We start from the raw sequence: 19,944 nt of genomic DNA on the forward strand, positions 1-19,944 counted from the left end.
GTAGGAAAATTACATAGAAAGTCACTCTCTGAAGTTGTCTCTCTCCATTGAAGGGTCTGCAATGATTAGTTCACTGTTCACCTCCTTTCCATATGGTTAAACTTGGCACACTGTTCACCTCCCCCTCTAACTCTTACTCACTCTTGACTTGCAAACATTTCTCATGGAACTGAAATCCCCTCACCAACTACTAAACACAGCCAGCTCTCCCTCTAACCACCACATAATTTCTCTTTCATCATTACTCACCCATGTTTTAAGCTGATTCCTCCACCAGTTCCTGTTACCCAGCCCAAACCATAAAACAGCCTACAAAGCTCTGGGATTAGATTCCTTGGATGTAACTTATCCTGAAAAGAAATTAAATAAATAAATGAAAAACCATCAGAAACATCTCAAACTTAGGAATTTAAATTCTCAAACTGAGTATAAAGGATTCATACTTTCATGCTGCAGTAAAAAGGTCTAATTTATGCTAATGAACTTCGGTTACAAAATGACTGCATGTTTACACAATGTTCTTTAAGCTCTGCAAGGGACATTCACTCCTTGAAACAAACAAACAAAACCCACAAATAAGATGCAATCTTCACAGGAAAGGTGTCATCTAAAATTCATTTGAGTGCAAGTGGCCCACAGATATTACACCAGCAGAATTCTGCTATGGAATATTGCACGAAAAAAAATGAAAACAAATGAATCTAACATTATCCATTTTGAAAAACCTGACTAATAGTTTTCCCATTAAATCAGTTTTTTGTAGGTTTATTTTGCTTGATTTACAAATTCCAATAGAACAGACTTTATTAGTCAATATATATTTTTAAATAGCACTCAAAAATACMATAGAAAATGTATGCACATTGTTTYATGAATGTTATATTCCTATATTTTTACAATATGAAGTTACTGCACATGCAGTTTAGCCAGAAGGCAAATTGCATTATTTTAATTTCTTTCAGAAGAAAAATATTTTGTATTTTTTTCTCTATATTCCACTGTTTATTACATTAATATTTGTATCTATATATTAACCAAAGGTATCTGCAGTGTCAGAGGTAATCTACATTACCACAGTAATAYAGCTGCTTTTATGCTRTGCCTTTTTTTTKKTTKRWTTTTTTTTTATTGCAGCAACTAGAAGCTTTGAAAGTTTCTCCTAAAATGACCAATGATTAGCTGCTCTACTGCTCACTTCAATGACCATGAAATGACATTTCCAAGAAAAATGTTTAGCAGCAAGAATCCACATTAGGTGAAGTATTTTGCTAATATCCACAGAATAGGGAAAACAAAAGCAAAACCAGCAACCAGCAAAATTGCTAGGCAGATGATTACTTGGTGCCAATACCTTTGCTGAAATGTTTAGAAGTGTTTCCAGTTGCTGTTGGACTTGCAGAACTAGGGGTGGGGAAGCATGAACAGGAACATGAAGCAATGGTTCTGAGGCAGAAGACTGGGGAGTTGAACTAACAGAGATGGCAGCCTGGGGCAAATTTGACAATGTCTGGAATCTCCTGCTTTAGTTTCATCTTTACAACCTCCAACGACAGTGACTACCAAGATCCTTAGATAATCAGTTAACAGTCCCCAGGCTGGAAATATTTTCTACCTTACTCTCTTACTAGACAGCATGTAAAGATGGTCTTCCTTTCACCTCTGTAACAACGTGTTACACATTAAAACAACAAGTCCATTTGCTACTCTCTTTTTTTTTTTTCCCCCCTTTAGGATGAAGTCCATTCTTTCCCTCTTTCCTGACAGGCTGTACTATCTAGTCTGTTGAGTACCTCTTATCTTCCTGCTGTCAATTCATGCTGGTTTTGAAGCATGAATTGCTGGTCTCTTGACCAGTGCCACATACAAACTGGAGAGGTATTTCCATATGCTCAATGTTTGATTTGTTTGATGAAGCACAACAGTGCCAACTCCTGCTCTGGTTGGGATGACATATAAAACCCCAATCAAAGAGTTAAAAAACCCCCAAAAGACCAAAGGAAAATCAAATCACAAAATAAACCTAAAAAAACCCCAGTTAACATTAAAAGGCCCATGAGTGCTGCAGATGCAGCCAGACTGGCAGCTGGCAACATTCTGGAAACTGTACCAAATTTTACACCACGTTTATACAGATTCACAGAATAGTTAGGGTTGGAAGGGACCTCTGGAGATCACCCAGTCCAATCCCCCTGCCAAGGCAGGATCACCCAGAGCAGGTGACACAGGAAAGCCTCCAGATGTTGTACGTTTTAAATGTTTCCAGAGAGGGAGACTACACGACTCCCTTGGACAGCGTGTTCCAGTGCTCTGCCAGGTTCAATGTAAAGAAGGTCATCCTCGTGTTGAGGTGAAACTTGCGTTTTAGCTCATTGCCATTGCTCCTTGAATGCTGGACACTGAGTACGCCTGAGTCTTGCCGGCTGAATTTCCTCCTGGCCACCAGGGCACACTGCCGGCTCAGTCAACTTGCCATCCACCAGTACTGCCAGGACCTCCCTACTAATTAGCAACGGCGAAGTTCCCGGCTAATTACCAAAGTTCAAGAACAACCTCACCCCCGCGATGGCGAGAGCTGTCCGAACCAGGAGCGGGCCCCGCTGCTCCCCGGCCCCTCGTTACCTGCTCCGCATCCCCGCCGGCGGCCGCCATGGTGCGGGGTCCTTTCCCGGGGGCTTCTTCGGGGGCGCCTGCGGAGCGCTGGGGTGGGCACCCACCCGAACCGGACCCGGCGGGCGGGATGGAGAGACCGGTGCCCTCCCCAGGGCTGGGAGCCGGCACTGACTGCGGGAGATGCGGGCGCGGACAGCCGGGCTGGGAGCGGCTGTCCCTGCGGTCTCATTCGCTCATGCCTGGGGCGATCGAGGCGACCAAACCCACGGCCGGGGCTGCAGGAGGGGCACAGGAGGGGCACGGGAGGGGCACGGGACGGGCAAGCGGGGCTCGGGGGCTCGGTGAAGCGTTCCCCGGCGCTGGGGGCGGGCCGGATCATTTGTGCTCAGGCACTGAGCGGGGCAGCCTGGCGCGGCGGGAGGGGGCGGGGTAAGATGGCGGCGTCCCTGTGGCTGAGCGGCGGCGGCGGAGAGCGGGTGCTGAGGCTGCTGCGGGCCGGGCGATCGGCGCTGGGCGCGGGGCTCTCCCTCCCCGTCCGGGCAGGATGGAGGTACCTGCACCGGACCCCGGAGCTGCTGGGTGAGTGCCGGGCTGGTGCGAGGGCTGCTCTGCTGCAGCTTGTCTGCGGCGCAGAGAGGTTTGCGAGCGGGTGATTGCCGGTGGATGTCAGGCCCTCACCAAAGCTTCTCTGTCGCTCTCCTCCGCAGCCGGGCAGGGGAGAGAAAATATACCAGAAACCTTATGTGTTGAGATAAGGGCAGGGAGAGACCAGGCGTCGATTGCTGTCATGGGCAGTACAGACTCGATTTAACTGGGTTTATTGCCAAGTCAAAGTCATGGCAGGATAATGAGAAGAGAGCAAAAAGAAACATTAAAAACACCTGTCCTCCATCCCTGCCTCCTTCCCTGAATCTGGCTCCTCCAGCTGCAGGAGACGGGAATGGAGGTTATGGTCAGCTGGGGACCTGGGTTTGTTTGGCCTCACCTTTGAAAACAGGTGAGTGTTTTCTAAGCGTTAGTGTAGCTAAGCATTGGAAAAGAAAGTTTTTAATCTGGTGTTTTTTGTCCATGATTGGCAATTCCACCACATTTGTGTTATCTTACTCTCCCGGTAATGTTTCAAGTAACTGGGGAAGGGCATGACATGTATTTTATGTTATTCTGTTTAGTTTTTAATGGAGAAATAGAGTTTGACTTTATTAATTGCATGTCTAGTATCCTTTCCTATATAGAAGTCAAGGTGTGTGGCTGTGGCAACAAGTTTTCAAGATGCATTTTTCCAAAGTTTGTTGTTACGCAGTTATGAGGCAGATCTCTCCCCTTCCATGTTTTCCTCTGTAAGAGATGTGGGAAGAGTTATGGATCTTTGAATGAAATGCGATCTTTCCCCACTTGACCTGTAAGTTACAACTTGTAAAGCATTTAAACAATGATCGGGTGCATTGTTAGGAGGCCTTGGTGTGATGCTGAACTCATGGGGTTTAAGTGCACTTACAAAGAAGTGAGCTTTCATTAACCTCATGTAATAAAACTCAGAGACAGTTTAATTGTTGTGGTTTGGACTTCAGCATTCCCTTCTTTCCAGCAGTGGTTGCCTTTGCTGCTTTGCAGTAWGRAAATAATTTCCTTTGTAAAAYYTGCTGTGTGTGAGGGAAGTCTATCCCTTTCCTGAAATAATTGTTATTTATTTTCCAATTCTGTTAGAAAATATTTCCTTCTTTCTTCATATAGTAGTGTACATATGTAATATAATGGAGGATAAGCTACTTCTAAGTAGGTTTTATTATTTGAGTCCTGAAGAACTTCTGTCTACAGTCCTCCCAGACAATCTATTGTGTGTTTTATGGTGAGAATACTTAATATATAGCTGGAGTTAAATTTCTAAATTTGGATATGCAAATGACTAAAATATTTTTTAATTCCTTACAGTAAGCTTTTAAGTGTTAGGGTGGAGAGATCACACCTTTAACTCATTCGGGCTTTCCTCATTCAACCCTTCCAGTAACTTTACAGCTTTTCAAGGTGGTGTGTATTTTGGTGACACCATCTTTCTTAAGTTTATTATTGCTTCTAAAATGGAAGAGGAGAAATCATAACTTCTCTGATAAAATACAGCCCCTTTGGACWTAAAACTCACTCTTGGTTCCTAGTWTGACAATTTACCATMAAGTCAGTTTTATTTTAGCATTAGTTTTATTTCTCTGCTTTWCTGTTTCTAAAAAAGCCACTATTTGAAGTATTGGTTCATGGGGGTCTAGTTTTTCATGTCACGTGAGTTTTTTGTTTTTCTGTATGTTTCTGTCCTTGTCTGTGGTGCTGGTAAAGTTGTTTTGCATAATTAACACAGTTAATTCAGAATGGAATTCCTAGTTTGTTGGTCACAGAGAAAGAGGAAAAACAGAAAATAGAAAAACACCAGAATTGCCTCTTTGCCTCACATCTCTATGTTAGAGGTGTATCAATTTTTCTTTTTTTATGTTTCATAATCTTATAATTGGTGTCAAGTGGCAGTACATTTTTCACTTCTCTTCTGACTACAGAGTGTGTGTAGGAAGCTAGGAAGTACAAAAACCACTCTCACTGGGATTCTTAGTTCATAGTTTATAGGAAGTGATAGAGGTGTGCTGTTCTGCTCTTCTCTTAGTGCCCCACTCTTGCCGTGTGTTGGTCGTGCAGCCTAAATATGGACTGAATCCCTTCATGGAGAGGGAAGGCAGCAGAAATGTTCCCAGATTCAACTTGAGTCCTAAAACCTGTCAACAAGAACAAATTTTCTTGGATACACGGAAGGCTGTCTTTAAAACAACAGCCTCTTGTTCTTGTGAAGTTTGGTTTTTTTGAAGTGTTCCTCCTTTTTCATTCAGATAATTGATATGTAATAGTGCATACGCAATTTCCATTGTTAGAAAAAAAATCAGTGCATAGTGACTAGGAATTCAGAAGTTTTGCACACTTATGGTTCTAAATTCTGATATGCCTGTGAGCTCAGTCTTTGAGATTCTGTGCAAATTGCCCGAACTTTTCACTGATCCCTAATTCCAAAACAGTAGTATTTACTTCCCAAAGTACTTATGAGGGCTGCCTGTACAGTGTAATTAACTTACATGAACGCAGTGATTTCTTTTATTATCCCCTTTTTTAATTTAATGAGGGCAAATAATATTTGGTGAAGGGAATTCTTCATTATAGAATTGMTTTTCTGTGTAGAGGCACATTTAAGCCTGGTTTTTGTATGTGTATGGTCATTAACTAGGAAGCAGTTAAAACAGCTTTGAAAGCTTTGTTGTAGCCGGTGTTCTTGTGCATTTCATGCTGAACAAGGCTCTTAATTGCAACAACACTGAATTTCTCTGAACATGGACATCTCTGTGCATGAGGATTTAATGGGTGCACAAGGTCTTTTCTTCTTTCCTTCTTTCTGTCCAGTTTTATTTATTTATTTGTTCATTTCATTGGTTCATTGCTGCTAGAATTCCTCTTGTAATTTGATGAAAGGGACAGAATGGATTATATGTTTTGTGGTAGTTGCTCATAACAATGAAGGGAAAATGTTAGAGTGGCACAACTTTGTTGCTCAGTTTTGTATTTAAGCCAAAGTATGAAGCATTTTCTGGGAAATGGATCAAGTAGCTCTTAATGGAAGAGAAATGTGAGCCACTAGGTTTAAAAATTAGTTTTTTCCTCATTAAATATGTGGATTATTTTCACTTTTTTTTAATGAGGTCTGTTCCCTAAATTTCAATAAACCTAGTTGCTTGTGGGATATGACTTCAGAATAATGTTTTGATGATATTTTGATTGTCAAAGTCAGACTTGTCAAGTTAGACTTATGAAACTGAGAACACTTTTTTGCATCCTGCAATGTATTGTTTTCTGCTTGCTGTTATTGATAAATACGATTTTTGAGTAGATGTGTATAACATAAGACAATTGCTAACTCATGCTTTACTTTGTCCATCATACTTCAAATACTAGAAAACTTTATCAAATAAATGAACACAGATAAGCATTCATATATATAACATAGTTCATTTTTCTGTGTATTAGTCCAAGATGAGAGGTTGCAAGAAGAAATTTTTTGAACAAACTGCTTGGAGGTAATTCAGATGGGAATTGTGAATGTTACAAGGAATGTTGTTTGGATACATTTCTAAACATTGCAGTAATGAGTAATATTAATCTGAAACTACCATGGAAAGACTGAGGTAAAAAAATATGTATTTGCTCATGCAGTCTTCTGGGAACATCAACCATGCAATTGAGTTCATTTCCACAAAACTCAAGTGTTTTGGGTAGTGTGATCCTAGTTGTGTTGCTGTCTTGGGGGTTTTAGGGAATAAATAACTCACTTTGTGCTCTTGGTGTGTTTTAAAATATTAAGATCATTGATGGCTGCTGAGGTCGTTAGAGGTTTGCTACAATGTTTCCACTTCACATTTTAAAAAAATTATATAATGTTTGGAAGGGACCTTTAAAGGTCMTCTAGTCCAACCCCTTGCAATGAGCAGGAACATCTTCAAATAGACCAGGTTGCTCAGAGCCCCATCCATCCGACTTGGAATGCTCCTGTGCACTCTGTGCACTGTTTCTGTGTTTCACCTCTCTCATTGTAAAAATCTGCCTTATAGCTAGTCTAAATCTACCCTTTTTCAATTCAGGCTAGTATTGCTTGTGCAATTGCTCTTGGCCTTATTAAAAAGTCTTTCCCCATCKTTCTTAGAAGCCCCTTTTAGTAAGTGTTGAAATGCTGCAGCAAGGTCTCCCTGGAGCCTTCTGGTCYCCAGACTGAACAACCCCAACTGTCTGGATGTTTCTTTGTACAAAAGGTGCTTCATCCTTTATTGTTTTTGTGGCTGTGCTCTGGACCCCATCCAACACATCCACGTATTTCCTGTGATGAAGATTCAAGAGCTGGATGCAGTACTCCAGATGGGATCCTGCCAGAGCAGAAGGACAGAACCACATTGTTTGAGCTGCTGGCTGCTCTTTTTTATGTGTCCCAGGATATGTTTGCCTTCTGGGCTGTGAGCCAGAACCTGCCGCGTGATGGCTTTTCATCTGCCAGTACCTCTAAGAGACTTGTCACCAATATCCATGGGGGCACTGTGATCTTAGTGTGACCATCCAAGCAATTCCTTGCCCATTGAACAGTCTGCCCATCAAATTCTTGTTTCATCAGTTTAGGGAGATCAGTGTTGTGGGGACCACAGGAAAGGCCTTACAGAACTCCAGAGAGGAGTGACATCCATAGCCCTTCCCTTGAGCACTGGTGTAGTCACTCTATCACAGAAAGCCGCTAGGCTGGTCATGCAGGACTTGTCCTTGGTGATGTTGGGCTGGCTGTCCTCAATCACCTCCCTGTTCTTTCTGTGCCTTAGCACAGCTTCTGTAAGGAAAGGGGCAAGGAAAAAAACGAGAAGAATTTTGAGCTGGAAAGCAGATAATAATGTAAAAAATTGAAGAAGGATTAATTTCTAAGATTTTTTTCTTTTTTTAGCTGTTACTGCTTACTCTAAGCAATATAGCAACTGGGAGAAGTGCGGTGTTGTTTCCTGTTAAATGATCATAAACCTTAATGCAGGTTAAATTAGAGAAAAGGGAATATGAAATAGAATTGACAATTGCCATTGTATACATTGTACCTTCTAAGTGTCTGTTTCTGTTCCCTGATGAATACACAGACATAAAAGTTCAAGAAAGTGTGTCAAAAATAAGGTGGAAAGCTTTTACAAAATTGTATCTAAAAAGATACTTATTTTTTGCCTCATAACTATTCTTAAAAGTTCAGAAAGGTAGTATCTCTTGTATTAATGTCAGAATAGCACTTTGGTACAGTGGATCAGATGACAAGAGACGTAATTTGTTGCGAAGCCAAGGACTATGCTGTATCCTGAGCTCTGCCCTCAGAAGAATCCCACTAACAAGGCACATGGTTGCTGCTACACAGTGCTGCTTCTGCATATGGGTTTACTGAGCCAAGGCAAAATCACTGAAACTTGAAATTAAGAAATTTCTGCAAAGTAGATATAGTTTTCTTTAAAAAGGATAAATAAACGTTAAAAAGGTTTATCAGTGAAAGAGGTACATGATCAGTGTCCAGAATACTAGTATCGCAAAAGCTTTATTAATTTAAAAGATATGCTTTAATCTGAAAAAAAAAGTCCACAGCCTCCTCCACAAGGAGGAGAAGGAGGACAGGACAAAGGAGGATGCAGTGCTTTAGGTGGATTTTGAGATGATCAACAAAACTTCAGGTCTAGAAATTCAGGGTTCTTGAATTTCCATTTCTTTTGTAATGTGCCTTGTTTTCCTTTGTGCTCTTTGGTGAGCATGCTTGTATGTAAGCTTTAGCAAGAGCATCATAGTGAATCTTTTGTTCAATTATCTTTCAGTTTCATGCACTTTTAGTTTCATTGGTGTTAAGCAGTTAGCTGAGAAAAAAATTTTCCTGAAAAAGTATTCAGTTGAGGTAACCACTGCTTGTTTTGCAGGTACACCTGGTATCAAAGTTCTTATGCCTGCACTTTCTCCAACAATGGAAGAAGGAAACATTGTCAAATGGTTAAAAAAGGAAGGTAAGAAAGCATTTTCTGTGGTCACATTTTCCATAATTTTTCAGCTATGTAAATCTGTTCTGTAAGAATAAGATCATTGTTCCTGGTTATAGATTAATGTCTGGTATATGGATGCTGTAATCGTGAACAATACCTGCTTTGAAATTGTTGTTTCTTGAAATGCTTGTTTTCTTAATTGTTGTCCAAAAGGTTGCACTGATCATATTTTTTAAAAATCTCCATTAGGCTTTTCCAGGGTGTGAGTGTGTGGGCTGTTTTTAATTCCCTGTGTTGTCATGCTGGCCAGTAACTTTGGAGAGGCATTGACTTTGGGGAGGGTCTCTGTTTCATTATTCTGCTGTTATGGAATGCCATGAAAGATATGGTATTTTTGAGTATCTTTTTTTATATCTTAATTATAGTCTACAGTTAAAGCTGAGAGAAATTTAAATTACTTTCATAAACCTAGTACCAAATGGGAAAATTTTTCCCTAAAGGAACCCAGACTGAAAACCAAATAACTCATCCAAAAAGAGGCTGAACTCTTTTCTCTGACAACTATGTGCTTCTGTTAAAATATTTCAGAGCAACTGGCTAAGAATTCTGTCAAGTTTTTTCTTCACGTAGGTTGTATGTAAATGAAAAAATTAGAAGAGTCAGCAGTTCCTGTTCCATTAGGAGACATTTTTCCTGTTTACTCCTACCATGTCCCTTCTTCAGTTTAATAATAAAACTGAATTGAATGTAGAACGTAGTTTTGGACTCCAGGTAGCAGATGTCCATTGGTCTAGGATGCCTTGCAGGATTTTAGATGGTAGTAGGAATCAGTAGGAATATCTTCTTCACATGCATTTTTAGATTTCCTAAAGGGACGAAAACATCTGGAAAAAAGAAAGTATCTTAAAGCTTATTATCTTTGACAGACACATTTGGTGGCTAAATGTGTTTTGACTGTTGTGCCTAGATAAGCCTTTGGCTTATCCTTTTAAGTGTTGATACTGCTTCCATTATTGCAACCATTACTGGAGCACTTTGCTTTTCTCCATTTTGCATACATTTTGAGAGGTGGTTGGAAGGCAACTTCTTGCTTCAGTAGTGGACTTGACCTTTTGCTCCTGAAACTTTTAGTAAGAATTGCTGCAGAATTTGCTGGGAGCAGTACAGAAGTTTGTCTATTAAAAAAATTGCATCAGTGTTCTTGAAACTTGAAGCTTCAGTTAATCATGTCCAGGATTATGCAGAGAGGAAAGAATGATCCAGAGTCCTTTTTATATTTTTATATTGGTTGTCAATAATTGTAAGACATTAAAAATCAGCAGTAGCCTGTTTTGCAGTAATTATTGCATTCAAAATTGCAAAAGAGAGGATGGTAGGAATTCAGGTAGATTCCATTTTGCTTCACAACGTGAATCAATCACCTTTGCTCATAAAAGTGTTAGAATATGAAAGCTATACAGTGGTTTTTCTGTCTTTCCATTACCCTTCCACCCTAACACAGAAGAAAAAAAAGCTTCACACCTATTTTAATGAAATTAAAATAAAATGTTAATTGATTATATTCTTTGAAAGAAAACTGTTTTAGTATTTTTATTGCTCTACCTTCTGTTTAGAAAGAAGACCAAACCCAAATATAGTATTTTGTCTTATTGGCCACATCTGTGACTGTAATTAGTTCCTATCAATATTATTGCTTCCTCTAAGAGTCTGGACAATAAATGTAAAGACTGCATTTAAAAAAAAAGAAGTGAAGACAAATTCTGAAGAAAATAGTGATTTAATGCTCACACTCCTCTCTGTGAGAGGTGCTCTTAACTACTTAATTCACCAGAGCGTTTGCCAAGTAAAAGTAGTGCTATTGCTGAAATAAGTGTTTGACAATCCAATATCCAAGAAAATAAATATTTTTAAGCAATTGGCAGAAGCACTTGGCTGTTGCTTGCAAATGAAATGTTTTTCTCACTATTACCAGAAGGGGTCAGTATAATACTAGTTTGATAATTTTTCTTGTTCTTTGTGTAAATATCAAATGTGTTCATTTTACAGTTTCATGGGATGGACAAATAATTTCACTATTGCAGAAGGAAAAGCGCTGAATTTAATTGACAGCTTTACTTTTCCTTCTCATTTTTAATGCAGTTTCATGTTGATTCCTGTGGGTAATAAAGTCATTCTCACAAAGATAAAACTATGTTTCTAAAAACTTGTATTTATTATGTATGAATTTAATGTTGATGAAAGATGGTAGACTGACAGCCCAGGAGACTAAAATCCTCTTGTTAATGTGGGCAGAAAACAGAATATACAACAGTGCTGGCAGCATTCACACGCAGTGTAACTCTGCTACCTTTTGAGACATCAACTCCAGGGACTTCAGTATCTGTGTTCAGTCAACTCTGATTTTATTTGCAAAGAGTRCATTAAGAAATGCAGTTTGTATCTTGTGATTTGAATACTTGTCTGTCAGTAGTTGAGCAAGGCTATTGGATGCCAGTTGTATCTCCTAGAAGGACACCCTGCTTCAGTAGAAATCCTAACCATTTAGCCTCATTAAAACCAAATCAAACCAAAAAACAAACAAAGGGAAAAAACCAAACTCAAAACCCAAACAAACAAAAAATGCAAACCCCACCCAAGATTTTTCAAGGGCATTATATGTAATCTGAGAGCTCCTGTTCAGGCTACTTCTGTTGCAAATACTGCTCCCTCAGTTTAAAATGTAAGAGTAAAGATAGGCTTTGCAAAAGTGTTCTTTTCAATCATAATTATTGGGAAAGCTGATTTTAAATTGACATCAAAGTGTGACAGGAACAATCACAAATTTTGCAGTCTCTAATGAGGTGACTCTGGTCCTTTCTATTGTACTTGGGTACTGAAACACACATAGGGCTTGAATGCTGTGGTGATGTATTCTTATACTGTATTTAGTCAATTGCCATTCAAATCTGTGACAACCCTTATTAAGTAAAACAAAATAATGTAGTGGAAAAGTGTTTTTCCAGTTCTCTAAGGACTTTTTCTCTTGCCTTCCCTGTGCAAGGGAATATTTAGTTTTCTGTGAACAGCCTCGCGTACCCAAGTTGAGATGTGATGTGTGCAAACACAGGGATGAAGGTGTTTGCCTTGGCTGGCCTGCACTGCTGGAGATGCTGCTGCTGGTCTCTGAGCACTGAGATTTCTTTTTAATGGTGCAGAACACCTATAGTCTACAGGCAGATTAAGGTACAGAGTTAAGCTCCTTCCTGCTTGCCAATTGTAGCTATGTAAATCACAGAATTTGCTCAACAATTTGATTTCTTAACAGCTGAGAAGTACTTGCCTAATGATCTGATATATGGGCTACTTGAATTAATTATCCAATGAAATTAAAACACTAGTATAGAGCCTGGAGTTTTGACTTCCTCATACAGGCTGTTCATGCTCTAGTTATTCAAAGTGTAATGTGGCTGTTAGATGATTACATTAAAAAGATGAAGTGTATTTCTCTACCAATTTCTGTAATAGGAATGTTTATGACTTACAAAAATATGTAGGTAACTGAGCTTTTGATGTTTTCATTCAACGCAAGTGAAGTATGGCACCTCATTTTCCCTTCCTAATTCATGAAGTCTTGAAAAAGGAATTTTTTTTTAAAGGGTTTGTCTCTTACCTAAATACAGGTAGTAACCTGCACTAGGTTTTAATTCTGATCTTTAAACACAATAGAGTGATATCAGTAATTAAGCTAAATGCTTAGACCRGTAATGCTGTTGCAGCATTTCTGCTAGTGGGGAAATATTAAAATTTTACTTAAAGCATGCCTACAATTTTATATTAAGCTTGTATGTATTGTCTGTRAAAGGAAAAAGTTGTATTTTATTGGCAGCCAAAACATTTAAYTGCCTGACAGTTTTTAATGTAATTTCAGTTTTAATGTTGGCCATCTAACCAGTATTGATTAGTTGAATTAATCCAGACACATAATATCTTTATCATCTGCTACCAGACACAGATATTCTTCAAAAGCAGAGGAAGAGTATGCTTCAGAATTAATCTTGGATTTGTGTCATGTAGCAAAAGCAATTTCTAGGACTTGTACATATTTTTATTTCACAAAGTATGAATGAATGCTTAAAAAGACCTTTTTGAACTATACAGGAGATTAGGCAAGCTTGCAGCTGTGCTTCCCCAAGGATATTAAAATTTCTGAGTTTTTTATTTGAATGTCTTTARTAGTGTAAATACCAGTTACAGAACTATGATACCATTGTTGTAAGCAATTTTAGATGGCTTGCTTTTACTGGTGGCTACCAGTGAATATGGAAGGCACAATATTGTATTCATGGCAGTGCTACTAGGTATGGGGTTCTGGAAATAAATTTAATTGGGTSTATACTTCCTCTTGGAAAGCCTACTGTAAGCATCACTATTGGGAACATGTCAGTGTTCTGCCCACATTGATTTGTGTTTCTTGAATCTTGGTGATTTTATTTGGAAAGATAAAATATGAMAAGTAATGATGGGGGATCAGCCAGCTATAAAATATATTCAAGAATACAAAGTGACTGTAATACATGGCAAATACCTATCTTCCATGGTTAAATAAATCTGAAAGGAAGTTTAGGCTAAGTATTCTTAAGTTGTGCTTTATTTTGCAGGTGACACAGTGAACGTTGGAGATGCATTGTGTGAAATTGAAACAGACAAAGCGGTGGTTACCATGGAGTCAAGTGATGATGGCATATTGGCTAAAATACTGGTAGGGATCCTGCATTTCTGAGTGGGGTAATATAACTTGTCTTCAGACTGTTGTTCAGCATAATGCCTCAAAAATTATTTAGATAGCTAAATTTCTGCTCAGCGTTCAGGAAAATGCACTTGCTTGCATTCCTAGGGGGAAATAAATGCTYTATTTGTTCCACACGTGTACCAGACTATTGGTATGTGGTTCATGACAGCCCTTCCCCTTGTAACTGATTGTTATTTGTTTTCCTGTAACTCAGTGTAATATGGAATTTTGCATGGTACTTCATCCAGGATATGTTGTCTCTGTATTAGATTCTTTTGTGCTTGTCATTCAGGGTGGACTGTAATACAAGATGGGCTGACCATCAGTTCTTGGAGGRGTTAATAATTTCCTCTATCAAAATTAGATTGATTAAGCTTAATATAAAGAACAAGAGCTGCGTTGAGTTGGAAACTTTCCAATCTCATTTTTGTGCCGGTGGTGTACTGCAGCTGTTTCTTCTCTCCCTCCACAATAATTAAACAATAGGCTGAATTTRAAGAATTTGGAATAACATAAATAAAAATAGTAGATATATGTACTTGTAGTAAATATTATGTAATTTGGTCAGGGAGGTCTCATCTATGGAGTATCTAATCATGTAGTGTGGATCACATAATTATGTATATTAGGCACATTGTTATTAATTGCAAAACAGCTACTTAGGAAACAGCAGAATGGGCATGGGTACAAACTAATTCCTGGAGCCAKGAGAAAATTCTACCCTACACACAGCGAGACACATGTTTCTGTTGCTATTACAAAAGCTTTTTAGATYAGTATATTAGACTTCCTGTCTCTGCTACAGTTGCATTTTTTTATATTAGCCTGTATTTGTACAGTTATCCTTTGCAAAAACAGAAAAGGGAGAGTAGTTTCCTGAGTGGCAGCATTTAAAAAGTGATGTTTTGTTAAGTATCCTTTTTATATCAGCAAATGTAACATCCTTTGCAAAAGTGAAAGCTTCAGGATATGTCGGGGCTGGTTAGGGAGTATGGAGGATATAAGCTGGAACTCAGCTGTAAGTGAACTCTGTGAAGGCTTACAAATACTTTCATCAGTGTTTAATTCCTACAGGGTAACTTGCATTTAAGCATTATTACATTACTAGTGTATGTGGACAAGTAAGAGCTTTTAAAATCTTTTCCCTTCTTTTAATTRCATTGCTAAATAGCATTTTTTCCCAGATCTTCAGTCTTTTTGTAGTACTTTGAAACTTCTGAGTTTTTSTGTTCAACTGTGGAGCAACGCRTTTAAGAAGTATCAGAGGATYTGTTCTGCTACCCCATAATGAAGTYTCACAYCAAATGTATTTTTAAATGTATTTTTAATCTCCATGCAATGATTTAAATAATGTACAGTGCTTTCATTATTTTTATTCTCTCTTCTTCCGTTTTGAAGGTTTCTGAAAATCTTGTTTGCCCCTAATAGCCGTGACAAAATCTTGTGCAACCTATTCTGCATTTACAGACACTGCTTTGTTAGATTAAGTGAGGAAGAGATATGGAGATTCTTTGTCAAGAGTATTAAAGAATTAATCCTAGAAAGATATTTTTAAAAAATTTGCTAAGTTTCTTTAATAGTAATTCATGATGGCTACAAGTAACATTTGTATTTCAGAAGCTGTTTTTTTTTTGTTTCCCGTCTTGTATTCCAAATGCATTGCAAATTTCAAAATTTATTTGTATTGCTCTTGTGGCATGTTCTTTGATAGATCAAAGCCAGACTTTCCAGCAGCTGCATAGCTTCCATACAGCTATATCAGTGTCATGGAGCAGTGACATTCAGCCTTAGTTATATCCATGTCTTCCAGTAAAAATCCTATACCAAGAACTGAACCTGAGAAGGAGGTAGAAAATACCTATAATGTCTTTCAGAAAAAGAAAAGAGAGGCAGCTTTATTAGAGCWACATGAACAGATTATAATGCGAACCCAGTCTTTTATGTATGCTTTTAATCCTTGGGATTTGGAAATGGTGGGCCTAAGAATTAGAGTACAATATAGACAGGCTTTTATTCAGTCTCCTAAAAAGTGTGGGAAAAACCTGGTGTTTTAGAAACTGAAATAAGACAGCAGTAAGATCAGAAAATTTGTGTTGTTTTTTTTTCTTTTTTGCCTAGCTCAGGTGTGATTTTAGATTGTCTTTCTGTAGTATCTGGTGGATATTTCTGCTCTGTATTGGGTGTTCAGTAAGTGTTTGTGTAAGGTTTATGAAATGAGCTATGTCAGGTTTATGGRTGGGGTGATGATTACCTATTGAAAAGACAGTCTCTCTGAAGGCCACTCAGAAATTTCAGATGTGATGTAGTTGATGGGAATTTAAGAATGTTTTGTGCCTCYCTGCTAGCATCTGGCTGAATTTTACTGACTTCTAAAAGAAATGAGACAAAAATGTTGTGCCTTTTGATGCCAGCTTCAATTCTGAACCATCTTGACTGAGTTCGGTATGGAAAACTTGGGTCAAATAAGCACAATCTGCTTAATGCTTTGGGTTTTGCATTCAAAACTGAAAGGTTTATTAGGTTAAATTAATTCAACTTCTGTAACCCTTCATTGTTTTTCTTGACTGTATAATCTATGTATGGTTTAAGAAAGAGTTGGCTAACAGTAAAATAGAAACTCATATATATTTCTTCTCTATCTGAATAGGTCTTTAATGATCACATGTGATTCAGTGTAAGAGGCAGTAAAAGATTAAATAACTGAATGAAACATTAGAACAGTAATTTCAGAATGATAATTATTCTGTCAGTAGAGTTGCTTCTTAAATTAACACTGATATTTTTTTTCTAAAATGATTTACAGTTCAATTTGGAGCAAAACCGATGATTAATTATTGATAGTTGAAGACCTTTAATTGGTTGTTAAGGAATAGACTTAGAGGTTGTACTGGRTGTGCAGCTGCAGTGGGAGCTGCWGGTTGTGCCTGAATGGGGGACGTGGTGGGAGTCCCAGAAAATGGCCATGACTTGGTGCTGACTCTTTGTACAGCAAGGGGCACAGGGACCTGTGTCACCAGCCAAGGGACCAGACAGTTGGACACAGGAGGAGCCAAGGACTCAGCAGGAAGACCCCACACTGGGGACACAGACTGTGACAGTGTAAAAGCCCAGGGATTCCTTTATTTGAGGTTTCTTCCCCAGAGGCACCAGCTCGAGCTAGTTTTGTGCTWCTGGTCCACAATTAAAATTGCTATAGGGATACAGGTGTCTGAGATTCTGCTATGGGAAGCCCAGTGAGTAAACTCTGTCTGAATGTGTGGGCAGGGTGTGCAGGGAGCCAAGAGGGGCACTTGTGGGGTCATTGGAGCTTCCCACTGTGAAGGGGCTTTGGTCCCAGCTCATGTGGTGGGACTGTGACTGYCAGAATGGCTCCTGGATGGTTAGACAGGAAAGTTTCCCTAATATTAGTATCTRCTACCATTTTCACATTCATGGCCTAAATGAGGATTGGTATGGGAACCATAGCAAATAAAAATTCCCCTGCAGAATAAGCCAGCATAAGTTCTGTCCACTTTTCTTCTTAGTGGAGGAAATAAGCATTTACTTTAGTATATATTTGTTAGTGACTAAAGCACTATGCTGCAGTGGCAAAAGCTCCAAGGGAATTTGATTTCTCAGTGCAGTTAATCTCCAATTTTTTCTGCCTCTCTTGGTCATCTGTGCTTTGTTGGTTTGTCAGCTGGGTAAGGATTTTTCTGGCTCTTCTTGGCTACATAGAATCATAGAATGGTTTGGATTRTAAGGGACCTTAAAGATCATCTCATTCTAACCCCTCAGCAGGGATGCCAGTCACTAGATGAGGTTGCCCAGGGCCTCATGCAACCTGGCTCTTAATGCTTCCAGGAATAGMGCATCCACAACCCATATGGGCAATCTGATTCAGTGCTTGACCACCTTTGATTAAAGGATTTTTTTCAAATCTAAACCTGCCCTCTTAGATTGCAAAACTGTTGCCCCTTGTCCTGCCTATATAAAAAGGCCTCCTCCCTCCCTTTTATAAGCCCCTTGTAGGTATTGGAAGGYTGCTATAAAGTCTCTCCGCAGCCTTCTCTTCTCCAGGCYGAACAACCCCAGCYCTGTCAGCCTCTCTTTGTAGGAGAAGTGCTTCAGCCTTCTGGACCACTCTTAACAGGTCTATGACTTGTGTTGAGGACCCCAGACATGGAGCACTCCAGGTGGGGTTTCACAAAAGTGGAGTAGAGGGGGAGAATCATTTCCCTTGCCCTACTGGYCACACTCTTGTATTTACCTTTCTGGGCTGCAAATCCACACTGTTGGTTTGTGCTCAGTGTCTCATCTCAGAACGATCAAGTCCTTCTACTTACTTCAGCTCTTTCTACATCAGAGAATCTRGGGTTCATTGAGGTTTATGCAGAGTTGTTTTTTTTATTGTGAGTAATGAAAATGTAGCAGTGACCCAAAAATCCRGGCGATGAAAAGTTAAACAAAATTGTAACAATTTTTCTGTTTCTATTCTAGTTCTGAGCTGCAAAGGCTGCCTGTATAAAAAGTTATTTTGATTTCTGAATGCTAACTTAAGATGTATGGGATTTGGGGCTTAAGTTAATGTTCCYAACTTTATAATAGCAATTATAATTWATTTCAGTCTTGAAATATCTTATTAATAGTAGCAATAAAATGGGATATATCTTACTGATGAATTAAGATGCCTGAAACTTTCACATCTGCTGATCTAGTCATTTTAGAGTAGACAGAGCAATATGCAACTTAATGTTCTCATTGCCTTAAATTTAGGCAGAAGAAGGAAGCAAAAATGTCCGCTTGGGCTCACTAATTGGTCTGCTGGTAGAGGAAGGACAGGACTGGAAGCAAGTGGAAATACCAGCTGATGCTGGTGATGCACCTTCTGTGGCTCCACCAGCACCAGCACCTGCCWCAGCTCCTGCAGGTCCTTCAGTTTCAGCACCTCCTAAAGTGCAGCATCAGCCTGGGAAATTGCAGTAAGTCTCTATATTTGTTATGAAATGGAGCTCTTCATTAGATCAGTAGACCTGAACCAAGAAAAATCTTCTGTCCYTTTTTACCTAGTAGTAGGTTGGTAGTTTGAGAGTGTTTTAGTATGAGTGAGGTGATAAACCTTGTGTGCCTAGAATATTTCTTTGTTTGTAAGACAGATAAGTCAATTGAAATGACATAATTTTATTAGCATTAAATGGGCTCTTATTTTGTCRTGCAATTGATTTATGAAGTACTCTAAGGTTACAATTGGAAAGAAGTTGAATGAACACTAGTGCTTATGCATCAGCTGCTAAGTATACTTAGAACTTGTTTTCTATTCATTTTAGGAGAAAAAATAAACAAATAGCACACTCCAAAGACCTTCCAAGCTCTTGCATTATTAATATTAGAAAAAATTACTCTCATTTTGATAGCTGGAATGTGAAAAACTTAAAACAGTAGGTTTATGTCCTCTTTGTTAGTTCTGTTTGGATCTGTTGGTGCTCTGAGCATTGCAAATATTTTGGAGGGGCAGCCAGCCACAGTATTAGTCAGGTAACCATAATCCATAAATCACTGCTTCGTGTCCCAGGATATATCCTGTTTGGAGGTATCACTCCTTACTTGTGCTTATTTATTTTTTTTCCCCAAACCTCATTACCTTTTCTACCTTGAATGTTGTGTTATAAATGCTGCCTGCATGTAGGCTTTTCTCATTCAAGTAGAAGGCGACTAATTGAGGTCATTGCCCAGGCATTACCTGTAGTAGGAGGATGATCCACTGAAAGGATCCCTGGAAGGATTATGTCTTTCATTTTAGTACCAAAGAACATCAGAAGTGCTGTTTCACTACAGCTGTTGGAGATGTATCAGCATSGTTGGAACCAAGCGATCACATGAGGTTTTTTTGGCAAGGGCATAATGGACCATTCTTAGAATTCAGTGAGGTGTGAATATAGTCTCCTAAAGGAAATAATGAATGGGAGATTTTGTGGAAAGACTTGAGACCAAATTCTTTTATGAGTATATTGTTATTTTTTTTATCTAAGAATTCTA

General features: G+C 38.9%; 1 protein-coding gene across 2 annotated transcripts in view; it reads left to right on the top strand.

The window, feature by feature from the left end:
• The first annotated feature begins 3,007 nt into the window (after window positions 1-3,007).
• PDHX (pyruvate dehydrogenase complex component X) overlaps window positions 3,008-19,944 on the top strand; it is a 41,303-nt gene continuing 24,366 nt past the window's right edge. Inside the window, exons 1-4 of one of the 2 annotated variants that reach the window (XM_057384171.1) lie at window positions 3,008-3,189; window positions 9,102-9,185; window positions 13,799-13,899; window positions 18,685-18,890. In XM_057384171.1, coding sequence (XP_057240154.1) covers window positions 3,045-3,189; window positions 9,102-9,185; window positions 13,799-13,899; window positions 18,685-18,890 — 536 coding nt within the window. In that variant the 5' untranslated portion in view covers window positions 3,008-3,044. The remainder of the gene's footprint in view (window positions 3,190-9,101; window positions 9,186-13,798; window positions 13,900-18,684; window positions 18,891-19,944) is intronic. The other variant, XM_057384170.1, reaches the window with a different exon arrangement.

The sequence above is a fragment of the Malurus melanocephalus genome, unplaced genomic scaffold (genome assembly GCF_030028575.1).
Source record: "Malurus melanocephalus ecotype Western Australia unplaced genomic scaffold, MMel_1.1 scaffold_690, whole genome shotgun sequence".
NCBI lineage: Eukaryota > Metazoa > Chordata > Aves > Passeriformes > Maluridae > Malurus > Malurus melanocephalus.